Source organism: Rhinichthys klamathensis, unplaced genomic scaffold (assembly GCF_029890125.1).
Source record: "Rhinichthys klamathensis goyatoka isolate OS25496 unplaced genomic scaffold, OSU_Roscu_1.1 h1tg000050l_1, whole genome shotgun sequence".
NCBI lineage: Eukaryota > Metazoa > Chordata > Actinopteri > Cypriniformes > Leuciscidae > Rhinichthys > Rhinichthys klamathensis.
The window spans coordinates 3,564,237-3,578,559 of NW_026606596.1; the positions used below are offsets into that span (position 1 = coordinate 3,564,237).

General features: G+C 36.3%; 3 protein-coding genes across 7 annotated transcripts in view; 1 reads left to right on the forward strand and 2 right to left on the reverse strand.

The window, feature by feature from the left end:
* Positions 1 to 14,323, forward strand: part of cadm2a (cell adhesion molecule 2a) — a 493,856-nt gene that overhangs the window by 302,838 nt on the left and 176,695 nt on the right. The gene's annotated exons all lie outside the window — the stretch shown is intronic.
* Positions 1 to 14,323, reverse strand: part of LOC130082882 (CD209 antigen-like protein A) — a 44,248-nt gene that overhangs the window by 16,403 nt on the left and 13,522 nt on the right. The window lies entirely within an intron of this gene.
* LOC130082883 (CD209 antigen-like protein C) lies at positions 4,546 to 6,783 on the reverse strand. 2 transcript variants are annotated; one of them, XM_056247794.1, is made up of 5 exons: positions 6,713 to 6,783; positions 5,659 to 5,895; positions 5,151 to 5,296; positions 4,996 to 5,102; positions 4,546 to 4,819 (listed from the first exon to the last, which is right to left on the reverse strand). In XM_056247794.1, the coding sequence occupies exons 1-5, from the start codon at positions 6,726 to 6,728 to the stop codon at positions 4,693 to 4,695; spliced, it is 633 nt and encodes a 210-aa protein (XP_056103769.1). In that variant the 5' UTR covers positions 6,729 to 6,783; the 3' UTR covers positions 4,546 to 4,692. The 2 variants fall into 2 exon arrangements, with proteins under 2 accessions (XP_056103769.1, XP_056103768.1); XM_056247793.1 differs by lacking the exon at positions 6,713 to 6,783 and adding an exon at positions 6,011 to 6,266.

Here is a 14,323-nt window from a genome sequence, read left to right on the forward strand (position 1 = left end):
ATGATTTGATGGTTCATTCTTAATATTTAATATTAAACAATATTTAATGTATCGACTTATTTTAATACTCTCTTCTCACAGATCCAATTAAAAGTATCATGGGCAAACGCATAAGAAAAATATCCATATTTAAAACTTTATCGACTAAAATAACTAGCTTCCAGCAGACGGCCGTACACATCGATTTACGCCAAAAGAGTAACACTTGAACTTGACGCACAGCGTAATGACGAACGCAGTTGCCCAGTCCTGTTTGTTTGATCCGCGAGAGGCGTCTATTGCCGTCATTACGTTGTACGCGTCAAGTAGATGCGCTTTGATAGACTTACAAAGACAGACAAATCAAAATGTCTAACGCTACCTCTGCTCTAAATTTCTGAAACAACAATGACTGTGATTTCATATATCATTAATAACTTATTTAAGAACTCATTTCTGAATAATCAGTTAAATTCAGTATTTTCTTTACCCGGAGGTCATTGTGTGTGTGTGTGTGTGTGTGTGTGTGTGTGTGTGTGTGTGTACGCATCTCATCCCCAAATCTGCTAATTCCAAAACATCAGGTTTTGCATGGTTCATCTGCTGTTGCAGGCTGTAAGGACCGCCTGTGATCAGAAACTATAGTCAAAACTTTAACCAAAATTAAATTGAAATTGGAAAATATAAAAATAAAACACTTCAAATATTAATAAAAACAATAATAGGATATCAGTGATACTAAAATAGCACTGGCCTGGAGCTTTACTCAGCTGCCAAGGAGCAGGAATGGACACCCCTGATTTAGATGACAATCCTTAAAGGTCCCCTGACATGGGGTTATTTTATTATTTTATAATGTTTCCTGGGTTGCCCTTATAATGTTAGTATGTTTTTTAGATAAAAAATAGTCATAATTTAGAAATAAAAGGCATTTTTCCTAGCCTGATTTTAGCCTCTGATTTGAACGCTCTGTTTGAAGGGGCGTGTCTGCTGTGGGATTCAGTGGAACCGGCCACTGCTGTGATTGGCTGACATGCTTGCATATTAAATAGCTACGTATTACATGTGAATGTCTTTCGAATACCTGTACTACAGCTATTATACATTTTTACTAATACAGCTATCGAGATTAACGAATCGTGAGAAGTTTTTAAGGTATTTAGATTTATTCCCATCACATAAAATGTTGCCGTGATGACTGAGCATTGAGCGCGCAGATGACAGTCTGTTGATCGCAAGCATGAAGATCTTATCTTTGCAAAGCAGTTTCTGCACTCTCTCTAATGCTTTCACCAATGCAAACACGATGATGTACATACAGTAAGAGCTTCGTTGTGCAGTGTAACGTGCGTCATTGATTTCATAACGAGTTGTCCAGATAAACTCGCGCTGTGTGGAAAGATTGTTCTTTGATCGCTTTCTGTATATAATTTGTTCACAATTTAAATAAGATTATTTTCATCCTACTAAAAGAAACGATGTGAAGTTGATATTTTAGTCACTGGCTTGACTTACTGATGCATAAACAGTATTGAATGATTTTGAGAGAAAGATTAACTGTCTGAACTTGAACTTGAATTGTTGCTTGGTAGCTCGATCATTTATTTTCAGACGTTCATCGAGGCCAGCTTTGTATTGGCCCAAGTTGAGGAAACAGTCGTCGGTGAAATGTTTGGACCATTCAACACTTGTGTCGGCGCATTTCCAGAGAAAATAAAATTTACCCATTGTTTCTTCAGAGGCTCGGATGAAGGAACTAAAACATACTTTTGTGTTAATTTGTACATCCGAACATTGATCAACTGCCATGCTTCGCTCGTTTGCAAGCCATGATATCTCTCGAGGAAAAACTCAAATCGTGCTCGCGCGTTCGTACTTCCTAGCTCATTTTCTCATGGGCGAGCCAAATTCTCTGGGCGGGCTAAGCAGAGAAAGGGGAGGTAACATTTCCTCCTTATGACGTCATACGGAGGAGATTCAAGATCAGCGCGTCTGAGCTGCAGAGAAGAGAAAGATAGCCAAAGCTCGTATTTACACCGATTGGAAATTCTAGACACGAGGGGACCAAATACAGGCTAGGGGAACTAATATTAATGTTAAAAAACCTCAGAAAGTGAAAATTACATGTCAGGGGACCTTTAACCCTTGTGCATCAATTAAAAATGTTAAACATAGGTCCGTCGTGGACAAAAATGTCCTTGTCAAAAAACTTTCAGAAAAATTTGAAGCTTGCGAGCACAGACTTTAAAGGGATAGTTCACCCAAAAACAAAAATGTTGTCATTTACTCACCCCAAAGTTGTTCCAAACCTGTATGAGTTTCTTTCTTCTGTTGAACAAAAAAGACAAAATTTTAAAGAATGTTCGTAACCAAACAGTTGACGGTAGCCATTGACTTCCGTTGTATGACAAAAAAACAACAACAAAAAAACGAAAGAAGTCAATGAGTGCCGTCAACTGTTTGGTTACGGACATTCTTTAAAATATATGTTTTTGTGTTCAACAGAAGAAAGAAACTCTTACAGGTTTGGAACATGAGGGTGAGTAAATGATGACAACATTTAAATTTTTTGGGTGAACTAACCCTTTAAGTTTGGTCTCATTTTAAAGAAGACCCCTGGCAGATTATTGTTGAAGTAAAAACATTGTAAAAAGTAAAACCAAAAAAAAAGTCCTATAGGTTTAAGTTTCTGAAAATTATTTATGAACATTATGTTATATAAAATGTATATTTTATGAAACATTTTGAACTCTAAAACTGATATAAATCCAAACCATTAATCTTAACAAGTTGGGTTTCAAATTTGAGGATGATATCTCAAAAAATGAGCTTTGGGTAAGATTTATATTGGGTGCAGTACCAGTTTTTCTCCATTAGATGCCAGCAAAACTCCACTGGTGCACACAGTGGTTGGATTTTAGATTTGCAGTTGAGTTTTTCTCTCAAATATTACACACACACACACACACACACTTTTTTTATTAAACACTTACAAACCACACTGGCATCTATACCAACACACCCACACAATTATCGCTGCATAATTTATCCAATTGGCTCTATAATATGCCGAAGCAGAAAACAGGAATAAAGCGAGTATTTGCTTTATAGGCCAAACCTGAAAAAATGGCACAATCTGGTAAAAAATTGTCAAAAAAAAAAAAAAAAAAAAGCATGAGGTTGGATCCTTTTATAGTTAAATGGCCCTGGGATTTAAAATTGTTTTAATGGGTTTCAATGCCGACATTTTTGTCCAAAATGTGCTGAGAGGAACTATTTTGTGTACCTAGTGTAAAATAGATTATAGATTATTGAAATAGTAAAATTCCAATAAAAATATACACCTGTGCCAAATTTTATGCAGTTAGCATTAACACAGGCAAAGTGATAAAAAAAAAAACAAAGCTGGAAAAGACAAAACGGTCCATAAGGATGCACAAGGGTTAAATTATAACCATCCTAACTTGAGTAAACATCTTTTTAATGTTTTTTTCATTCATAAGGAAGACGATTCAGGGTAATGATTATTCAAAAAACATACACAAATGGTTAGTTAATGTCTGTAACTTTAGAAGAACACAAAGAACCACAAAACACGCTGGAGCTGCTCGTGAGTTTCTGATCTTCACAGAATCACTTGAACGCCTGAACACCATAGAAAAGTTGGCTGAATGTGCAAACTGTGATGTTTTTTTTATCAAAGAAATGAATGTACTCACCTGTACACTAAAGTGGTTGGTGTGTGTTTGTCTCTGTCCTGAAGTCATGATCTCTCACACAATCATTTCCACCATCATCTTCATTCCCTCAGACTCAGTCTTGATTACATCATCATACATACCATCAAACATGCCTGCTCTTTAACCGTCAAACATTACATGATTTTCTTCCTGTGTTTGAGTAGTCAGCACTCGTCTTGGTGGAAAACAAACTTGTGTGAAATGTGTGAAAACTAAAACGTTGCATCAGATCCTTAAAGTCAGCATGACACAGATGTTGCGATAGTCTTTTCTTCCCTATTGTCATCTAAATCCATGTGAAACAGCTTATTGAAAAACTAAAAATGTAGGCTGGGACTTGATTTCGTCCATCGGGAATTGATTGGATCATTGGATTGTTGTGGTGTTCTATTGATCTCGAGTGAGTGACAGGTTGTAAATTGAATATATCATAATATAAAAGATTTGTTTATAGAATCTACATGTTCAAACAACAGTTGAAAAAACAAGAAGTTAATATTGAGGAACCTACATTTTAGACACATTATACCATATATACCCGAATATAAGACAAGGTTTTTGTCCTAAAAATAGGCTGAAAAATGGGGGGTCGTCTTATATTCGCGATATAGACAAAAACACGGGGGGGAAGTCAAGAGACAAAGAGACAACGTTCCGATGAACAAAAAGCAAAGAAGAGGGTAAAGGAGAAGGAACATCGGAAAGTCCCGAATTTACATCGGAATAGCCTGTTTCAGAAAGGGAGGGAGAGGGGACGGGATGAGGAGGAGGGAGGGTACAGCTAGCCTCCGTTTTGTTTGAAGAAGTGACGTAACCCAGCATCGCTTAGTTCACCTTTAATATCATCTCATTTTTCTATGAATTTTATTGAAATGAGCAAAAACAAAGTCTCATTGTTCTGTACAGTGCAACACATCACTTTGGTTACTGCATATTGCTTTGAATGTAAAGATTTGATGCTTTGATAGTTTTATTAAACCTCTAAATCTTTCTCACAAATCCATACAAAGGTGTAATTACATGGATAATCAGCCCAATCAAAGAGTGATACAGCACAGTCCTCATCTATTTTGTTGTTGGGCTCCCCAGGCTCCCAAACCCTACAACAACAGATTAGCATTACAACAGCCTGTGTTTGTGTCATATAATATATGTGGCTCAATTGATTAAATGTTGTAAGTTAATGAAAGAAACTGTTTTTAATATTGCTTGAGAAAATGTTTGGTTAAGATTATCTACACTTTTCCATACACAATAGTATGAACAAAATGCTCACCCAGAGTTCAGCGTGGTGCCATCAACCCACTTCCAGACTCCCTCTTCATCACTGTCAGTCAGACCAATCCAGACAATATTTCCACTGGTAAACGTTCTGATAAATTCCTAAAATGAAATATTATCACTTTAGATCATAAACAGTCTCTCACTCACTTGTTCCTCTCTGTTGTTTATGATGATCAGATCTGCTCCTCTCTGCAAGCAGTCTTGTCTGCTGTCAGTCCAGCTCTTCCACTCGGAGGAAATGTAGTAGGAACTGAAGTTGTGCGTTATCCATTTAGGCTTGTCAAAGCACTGATCTGTTAATGTTAGATATTAGCTCTTTAAACCTGAAAAATCAACTAATTCATTGTAAATAATTAATTTCCTCTAATTTCCTTCCTTTTCTATTTACTTAAATAAGGAGCAGACTGTAACTTTTGTTTACAGGCAGGATATTTGTTGTAGATCATTAAATCGTTACGCTGCCTCAGAAGTCTGTCCAGAATCTATTTTGTGAGGTGCACAAACGCCTGCAAAGTCATTTCCTGAATAGGCAGCAAGGACGCAGCCATTGTTTTCAGTCAACAATCTTTATGTGTAAAACTTTTTTTTTTAATTTGTTAAGAAAAAAATGACTGTGTGCACATTTTAAGTTTGTGGAATTCTACAAAATGATTACCGTATTCATAAAGCCTGGCCTGGAGTTTCGCCAAGTCCTTCCTTAACTCTTCTCTGTCTTCTGTCAAGTTTTTACTCAGACTTAGCCAATAGTTTGCCTTTTTCTCAGATTGGAACATGTTGTTTTCCTTTGTGAACGTTATACACAGTACTGTGACGGACACCAGAAGAAGAACACAGAACAGCCCCATACACACCACGGTGGTCTTGTAGCCTTTTTTCTCATCAGAATCACTTCCTGAAAATGTAATGATTTAATTTATTTTCCATTTACCATAGCAGAGATATAAAGGAAACAAAGTATATAATAAAGATAAGATGATTAATATTTGCATTTAAGCACCCGATCTTACGTATTTGTTGTCTCTGTTCCTTTTCGGGATGGTTTAAGTCATCTAACTTTGTTCTAAGGTCATGTGGTAGGTCTATAGTATCCGTACTAGCAAATATAACGATGGTCATCTCATCACTATCTTCTCTGGACATCTTCAGTTTCAGAGAAAATGTATTTTGACAGTATGAAAGAAATTTAACGAGAACAAGTTTTCAAGAGGTGAGAGTAAAAATTGAATTTGAAACAAAAATTGTGAAATTTAAGATAATGTGGCATCCAACCTGTGAATAAACCAGTGAGGTCAAATTACTGAATGTTTTCCAAATTCTGTATCTCATTCTCCTCCGTCATTTCCCAGTTTCAACACTTTCATCAGGATACTTTGTAAATTGCACAGCACCAGCATAAACTAGCACTGGGAAGTTTTTGTTTTTATGTGCATGAACAGTCAAACTCTATTAAAACATTTTTATATGGCGATTTCTGTCCAAATCAATGTTTATCAATTCAAAATAACTTAATATGAAAAAAAAGCTGATTTCTGCTGATACAAAGCAAAAATTCACTTAATTTTTTTATTTATTATTGTTTTCCAGTAAAAAGGTCTAATTATCCTTAAAGCAAGACAAAAGTCTTTTATAAATTTCACAATTTTGAAAAATGCATCTTGTTTTACGGATTTTACATTTTGCTTTAATGGAAAACAAATGATACATCATACCTTCATGCAATCTCATTTGGGGTCCAGGGTTTTCCGTCCTTTGTAATTTTCAGTTGTTTCATTAGCATTCACATTCACATTCCCTTTCAACACAATGACGCATGTGATGTCACTTCACACTGCTAATAATGTAGGTCATCATTTTTCATCTTCCTGAAGCTTACAGACATAGTGGTCTGGCTTACTTCCTGTTGCACGCTGCATGTTTAATAACAGACAATACAAATCAAGCATGTGTTTAGTGTTTATTAAAGTGGATTGTAAAAAGTCTCAGTGAATATTATCCATCTTGTGAAATATTATTTCTTGATAGACATGTTTGTGTATGTAAATATACAAGTGGGGTGAAATGCACTATAGGTTATAGGTTGTCACAGTGTTTCCTGATGTAAAAGGCTTTTGAGGTGATTTGTTCCCTTTATAAATTTAAAGCAAAAAGGACAGGCATGTTACACAAGTAAAAAAAAAAAAAAAAAAAGTCAATATAGAGCAGGGGGGAAAAGAGATAACAGAATTAGGGATTTTAAGATACATGTTAAATGTATATAAATTCAAGCATATTCGGCATATGTCAGACTCACATCACTTCACCACGTGACAGCAGCAAGCAGGATCTTGATTGGTTTACGCGGCATGAACTGATGCCAAAGTTCACATTTTTCAACTTTGGCGTCAAACGCGTGAATGCACCGGATCGCCCCAAATGCTCAATTGCGAGAACTGGACGCGCGAATGAGGCGAATTAGTATGGCAAGCCAAGAGGGTCAGAACTACGCTATAGATTAATCGCGTTTACAGCCAAACGCCGTCAAATACGGTGTTTTAAACCGTATTTGCACCGCAAAACACGCCGTGTTTCTAGGCCGATTCCGATTTACGATTTTCATTGAGTTTGACCTGCCGATTCCGATTTTATTTTTTCTAACCACTTTTTTATTTTCAATAACACAAAGATTTATTTTCTATATATTTTTTTATTTATAAAACACCATATACTTTTACCCAAACTGAATAATAAAAATAACTTTAAATGGGTAAATTTTCTATAAATATTTTCTATAAAGAGTCTTCATTTTAATTTCTGACATAGCCTACTCCAGTTCTCGTTAAAACACACTAGACATGCAAATTCTGTGCATTTTGGGCACTTTTTGTGTGAAATCATATTTATTTTGTCCATCAAAGTGTGCGTTCCCTTTAGTTGATCATAAGCAGCGCAGCAAAAATAGACTCGGCGCCGAAACTGCTTCACTGCTGCTCATGCGACGCTCCTGCTCGACGCTCTTGCGCTGTTCCTGCTCCCGGTGTGAATGCACTCATTGATTAACATGCACGCCGAAAAACATGCGCGCCGCTCACGCTTGCGGTGTGAAACGGCCGTAATTCACAAGGTTTCCTACATGTGCGTTCCGTGTGCACGTGTGATGCTGCGAGATGTTAATCATGCGCTGCCCGAGTGCATTTTGGCCGGCATAAATAAAATCGGCATATGTCAGACTGACCGGCCGGTCACCGATCATGGCCGATCACGTGAAAATCGGCCAATTCCGGTCACCAGCCGATCAATCGGTGCATCTCTACTCCCAATCAATAATGAACTGAGTCAGACCAGACCAATTCAGCTCGGATCATTTGTGGTAATCCATTAAACAAAGAAAATATTCCAGATTGCTTTAAGATGGCTAGAAAAAGCTTAATTTTGTGTTGCAAGCGAACATTAAATGACTGCATAAGTAGGCGTACATTTTGTTTTGTTAAAACCTTACACAAATCAACTGTGGCAGGTGACCACTACTTTTTACCAGCCATTTTTTTTTCTTTGCTATATACATGCTTAGCATCTTAATTTAATCTTTATTTGATCGTTTTATTCATTAACTAATTATGTTAACTCAACTAAGTTAATGTTAAGAGCTGGATACTAATTAGACTACTAAGTAAATAATGTCAACTAAATTGTTTATTGATTAGAGTTGCCATAGACTAAAGATTTTTCTAGTCGACTACTAGTCATTCATTTAAGCAATTAGTTGACTAATCGCACGTTTATATTAATTTCTTCTTAAATACTGGGTGCATGGAGGAATAGCCTATCCCGTATACTAAAGCGCATGCATAAATCTTGCCGCAAAACACCAAAGTAGGCTAATGACAATAAATGTGTCTAACAAGGCATTTGAATTGTTTATTAATAAACTAATGTTTTCTAAATCAGGCAGCTAACATATCTCCATCTCCGCTGTAAAGGGGATGCGCCTTTAGAGAGAAATGCACCTTTCATACGGATTACATAATCAGACGGTATAGGCTATTTGCTTTCGATTCTAATTTGTTCGTTTAAAAGTGGACATTTCAAGCTTTATATAGGTATTTTTCGAATGTCTGTCTGTGAGGCTAGTAGTAGAGGCTAGTACGCTGTTTTTCAGTTCATTTGAGACGCGCTCCATTTCACGGAGACCATGAAAGTTATTTTACAAAAGCACATTGTTTTATTGTTATTGTGAGTTTACACAAATAAAATGTGTTGCGAATGATGTATTATTCTTTTCTGTATGACCAGAAATTAGGGAGTATTTTAAGTTGTTTCCACTGTTGATAGGAAAATGCAAGTGATGCAAGTCGCCGGCGCTTCCATGTCATGCAGTGCGCGCTGCACAATAATGGAGGAATATGTTGGAATAGACTATTTAAAGGGATAGTTCACTTTTAAATTCATTTTTGGTATGTTTTAGCTTACCTCAAGGGCATCCAAGATGTAGGTGTCTTTGTTTCCGCAGTAGTTTCAATTTAAATATTTTTAGGTCAAACCGTTCTTGTCTGTCAGTCATATAATGCAGGTCTATGGTCACTTCCACAAAGAGCATGCACTGAGAAGTCCAAATTAAACATGATTTAATGACTCGTAAATGTAAGTACAGATTGATGGCCTAAGACACGAAACGAGCGGTTTGTGTTAGGTTATAGCCTATAAAAATAAAGCATTGATAAATTATTTTATGACAAACATATTACTGTATTACTAAGTAAAATTTATATATATATATATATAAACCTGAAATAAAGGAAAATATAAGTATTAGTTGAAAAACTTAAACTAAACGAAAATTAGAAATGTTTCCTTTTATCAACAAATTGGATTCATTTAGTGTTTTTTCAACCGTTGCGATCATTCTCCATTCATTAACCGACAAGATTATGTTAAACTATGTTAAAGATTATGTCTGTGACCCATTGAAAACACACAAACATTTTTTTCCAGGGGTCTAGTTTTAGCCTGCATGCACAAATAGCTGCATAAAGAACAGAATCATCATCGTCATAAGGAATAAATATTTGTCTATACGCAAAATTTATTTCGGTTCATGGTCAAAATGATCGCCTTTGAGAAGCAAGTTCACGGAAAGGAAAGCTGTTTGTTTTCTTTATTATACAAGCAATGTTTTGTTTTTATTGTGAGTGTAGGTAGGCTAATAGTCTACACAAAAAATAATAAACCATTCACAGATTCGAATGATTCTTGGCTATAATGATCCGTGCTGAATTGGTCTGGTCTGACTCAGTTCATCATTGATTGGGAGAGAACAGTTCAAACTCCCTGGGTGTGTAAAACAGTGGGCGTGGCTCATTATACTATTATAAAACGCCATAAAATAACGCGCGGTCTGTTCAACCAAAATTGCATTTTTTACGCCGTCATATGGCGAGATGAAAGGCGTAAAAAGCGGCGCTTTCCATGCACACTAAAACGCCGTCGAATACGGCGTCATTGGCGTTTGTAATTACAACGGCGTATTTTGCGGCACAAATACGGTTTAAAACGCCGTATTTGACGGCGTTTGGCTGTAAACGCGATTAATCTATAGCGTAATTCTGACCATCTTGGCTTGCCATAAATTCGCGTCTACCTCGCCGCGCTAAACGCCTCATTCTCGCCGCAGGACCTCTAGACGTGCATAACACGTCTTTACATTGACTTAACATTAGGCTTGTTTGAGATGCGCCTTGCCTCGCCTGAAATGTATGCGAGAGTAGGCGGCTGCAATGAGAGGAGGAGTGAAGAAAGCGCAGGCAAGCCGGACAGATCTCTTTTCTCGCAGTGGATCAGACACCTGAGATCAAAGACTGATATCACGGGATTCACGCTTGTGCATGGTGTTGCTAATAAACTGGATGTAATTTAAGTTATGTTTCTTTTTATATGAAAACAAATATAATGAACAAGACAGACACCCAAAGTAGGCCTACTTGTTATTTAATTCCATTCCAAATACGTGTTTATCAATAATTTTTTCTTTAATACAGATGTGTGTTTTTTATTGTGTTTTTTTAAATAAAAATGACATTGCATAACCCATAGAGACTGTCAGAGAGTTTGTGAATATTCACACATAACGTATACACATAAAACATGATATCAGAGTTTTAAAATTAAACATTTTAAAAGAGAACAATACATTCACGGCTGTTTAAACCAATGACCATTAAGCTGTGTCGTCAGAAAGTCGTTTCCCATCATGCTTTTGATCAGCGCAGTCGGTGGAGAGCAACTTGCGCACGACTGCAGAATCCGACACGGGCGCCTTGCGGTTGCGAGAGTTTTTTGACATATGTTAGCATGACATCAGAGCAAGGCGAACCGCACTCGGACACATTTCTTACCGGCATGCATCTCTCGCGGTGATCGGTTCTGCGCAGATTTTGCTCATCTCAAATAAGCCTATAAATCACTCGCGCCAGACGCTCTATTCATGTTTGGTGTGAACGCACCACTCTAAAGTCCCTAAATGCATATTTCCCCCATTTGAATAATGTCCCATATTACCCAAAGCATGCTGTTCCACATTCTCAATCATATTTGATAAAGTGGGACAACAAAAAAAAGCTTGCAAGAAAAAATACTAAAACCCATTTTTAACACTTTAATATATATATATATATATATATATATATATATATATATATATATATATATATATATATATATATATATATATTATTATTATTATTATTATTATTATTATTTATTTATTTATTTATTTGCTTGAATAGATCACAAACATAATTTGACAACAATTAGGAACATTGTCTCATTTATGACAGAATTAACATATATTATTTTTTATAAAGAATATATACTTTAATATCCCCAAACCTCTTTCAGAACCCATCCATAATTAATATCTGACCATCTCTCATTTAGCTGACACACGCCTGTGCACACACACACACACACACACACACACACACACACACACACACACACACACACACACACTTTTATCTTTCTCACACTCACTTGTTCTTCGCTGTTGTTTATGATGATCAGATCTGCTCCTCTCTCTGTACAATCTCTTCTGCTCTCAGTCCAGCTCTTCTCCTCATTCGGCATTTAGTATAGTAATAGTAAGTCCATCCATCTGTAAACAACCAGTTTAGCTGTTAGCTCTTTATTCCCATTTACACTCACCTGTCCGTAACTTATAACGGATAGTAAACTGATAGATTGTGTACAATGAAAGTTATTGTGAGCACAGCCCAACTACAGTATCATGTTTTTAAAATGTCTGCTGTATAGAAAATAACATGCATTAAAGAAACCTTACCAGAACTCTGAAGATTATTTCTTAGCTGGTTTCTCTCATTGGTCAGGTTTTCATTTTTGGATATTAGCTGGTTTCTCTCATTGGTTATGTTTTTATTATTGGATATGATTTTTTAATACTCAAAGATACCCCATTGGTTGTTTTGGACATAAAAATTATTTCTTTTACAGTCTTATGCATTTTATACCAACAAATTTGTTGAAAAAAAAAATGTTTACAAGCCACACCTTGGACTAATTAAACTCAATGATAACTCAAAAACTCCTTTTAACGCCTTTATTTTATTCAAACTTCTATATTTTAAGTACTGGACTGATGCGCAATGACTGGTGATGTAGTACTGAATAATGTACAAATATTGAAGATGTTCACTCCCTTCAGACTGGAGTCTCACTTGATATGGCAGAATACTTTGTGAACTTCACTCGCAAGTCCTTTCTGGTTGATTGGAAAGCATTTACTGTAGTCCCATTTTTGCACATTTTGTATTTCTCCTTAATTAAATAAACCTGACTCATCTCATCGACTCTTTACAAGAAACTCCAGGACATGAAATAGGTGTCTGACAAAGAAGACATTCAAAATGTGCAGTTGAGAGCATCCGCCAGGAACAAGGTTAAGAAACACTGCTTTAGATGATCAATTATTACACAAGTTTTGTACAGTTAATCTTGCACCAAAAAAGGTGTGTGATGTTCTTATGGCAGTATGAGTTGTGAAATACTTTTCTCACAGATCCATTTAAAATCTCTATTACATACAACATCATGCAACCCGAATAAAGTTGGCCACCTTTGGTCATGATGCACAATCACAACACAGTTCTCTCTTGTACCTCCATTAGGCTCTCCAGTCCCCCAGATCCTGAAACTACAGATCAGTATTAGATGTTCAGTGCTGCTTTCTGTGTGATATGATACTGACTGTGAGAATCATTTATTAGATATTAATCAGTTCAGTTCAGTGAGTTCTCACCCAGAGGTCATGTTAGTACCATCAACCCATTTCCATGTGTTCTCCACAACACTGTCAGTCAGACCAATATAGACAGAAGTACCACCACACATTTTCTTAACAAAATCCTGAGCAGATGAAACAGTTGCTTATTTATATCATAAACAGACAATAGACACATTTAATCTGACCATCTCTCATTTAGTTGCTACACACACACACACACACACACACACACAATTTATTCTTTCTCACACTCACTTGTTCTTCTGTGTTGTTTATGATGATCAGATCTGCTCCTCTCTCTGTACAGTATCTTCTGCTCTCATTCCAGCTCTTCGTCTCATTCGGCATGTAGTAAAAACCGGATTTATAGTAAGTCCATCCATCTGTAAACAACCAGTTTAGCTGTTAGCTCTTTATTCCCTTTAACACTCACCTGTCAGTAACTTATAACAGATAGTAAACTGATAAATTGTGTACAATGAAAATTACTGAGAGCACAACCCAACTACAGTACATCATGTTTTTAATATGTCTGCTGTATAGAAAATAACATAGATTAAAGAAACTTTACCAGAACTCTGAAGACGATTTCTTAGCTGGTCTCTCTCATTGGTCAGGTTTTTATTCTTGGATATGAACTGTTGTCTCTCTTGAGTGAACGTGACACACAGCACTATGACTGCAGTCAGCAGAAGAACACACAGCAACACCAAACACACTGCAGCGGCTCTGGAGCTTCTGTTCCTCACAGAATCACTTCCTGAACACCACAGATATGATGTTCTTTATTTATCAATTTAACACAGCACACATCAACTGAAAGTATTAAAAAAAACTAAGGGAATTATTAATCTCAGTACCTGTGCATTCAGATGGGTTTCTTTGCGTTGAGTCTGTGATCTCTTTTCCAATTTTATCTTTGATAACGTCATAATTTTCGTAGATCTCATCAGTGGTTTGTCCATCTTTTCTGTGCATTTTGCAGGTTGTACTCCTTTCTATATGTTCATTTACACTTTCAGTTTAGTTCTGTCTAGATGCCAACAAA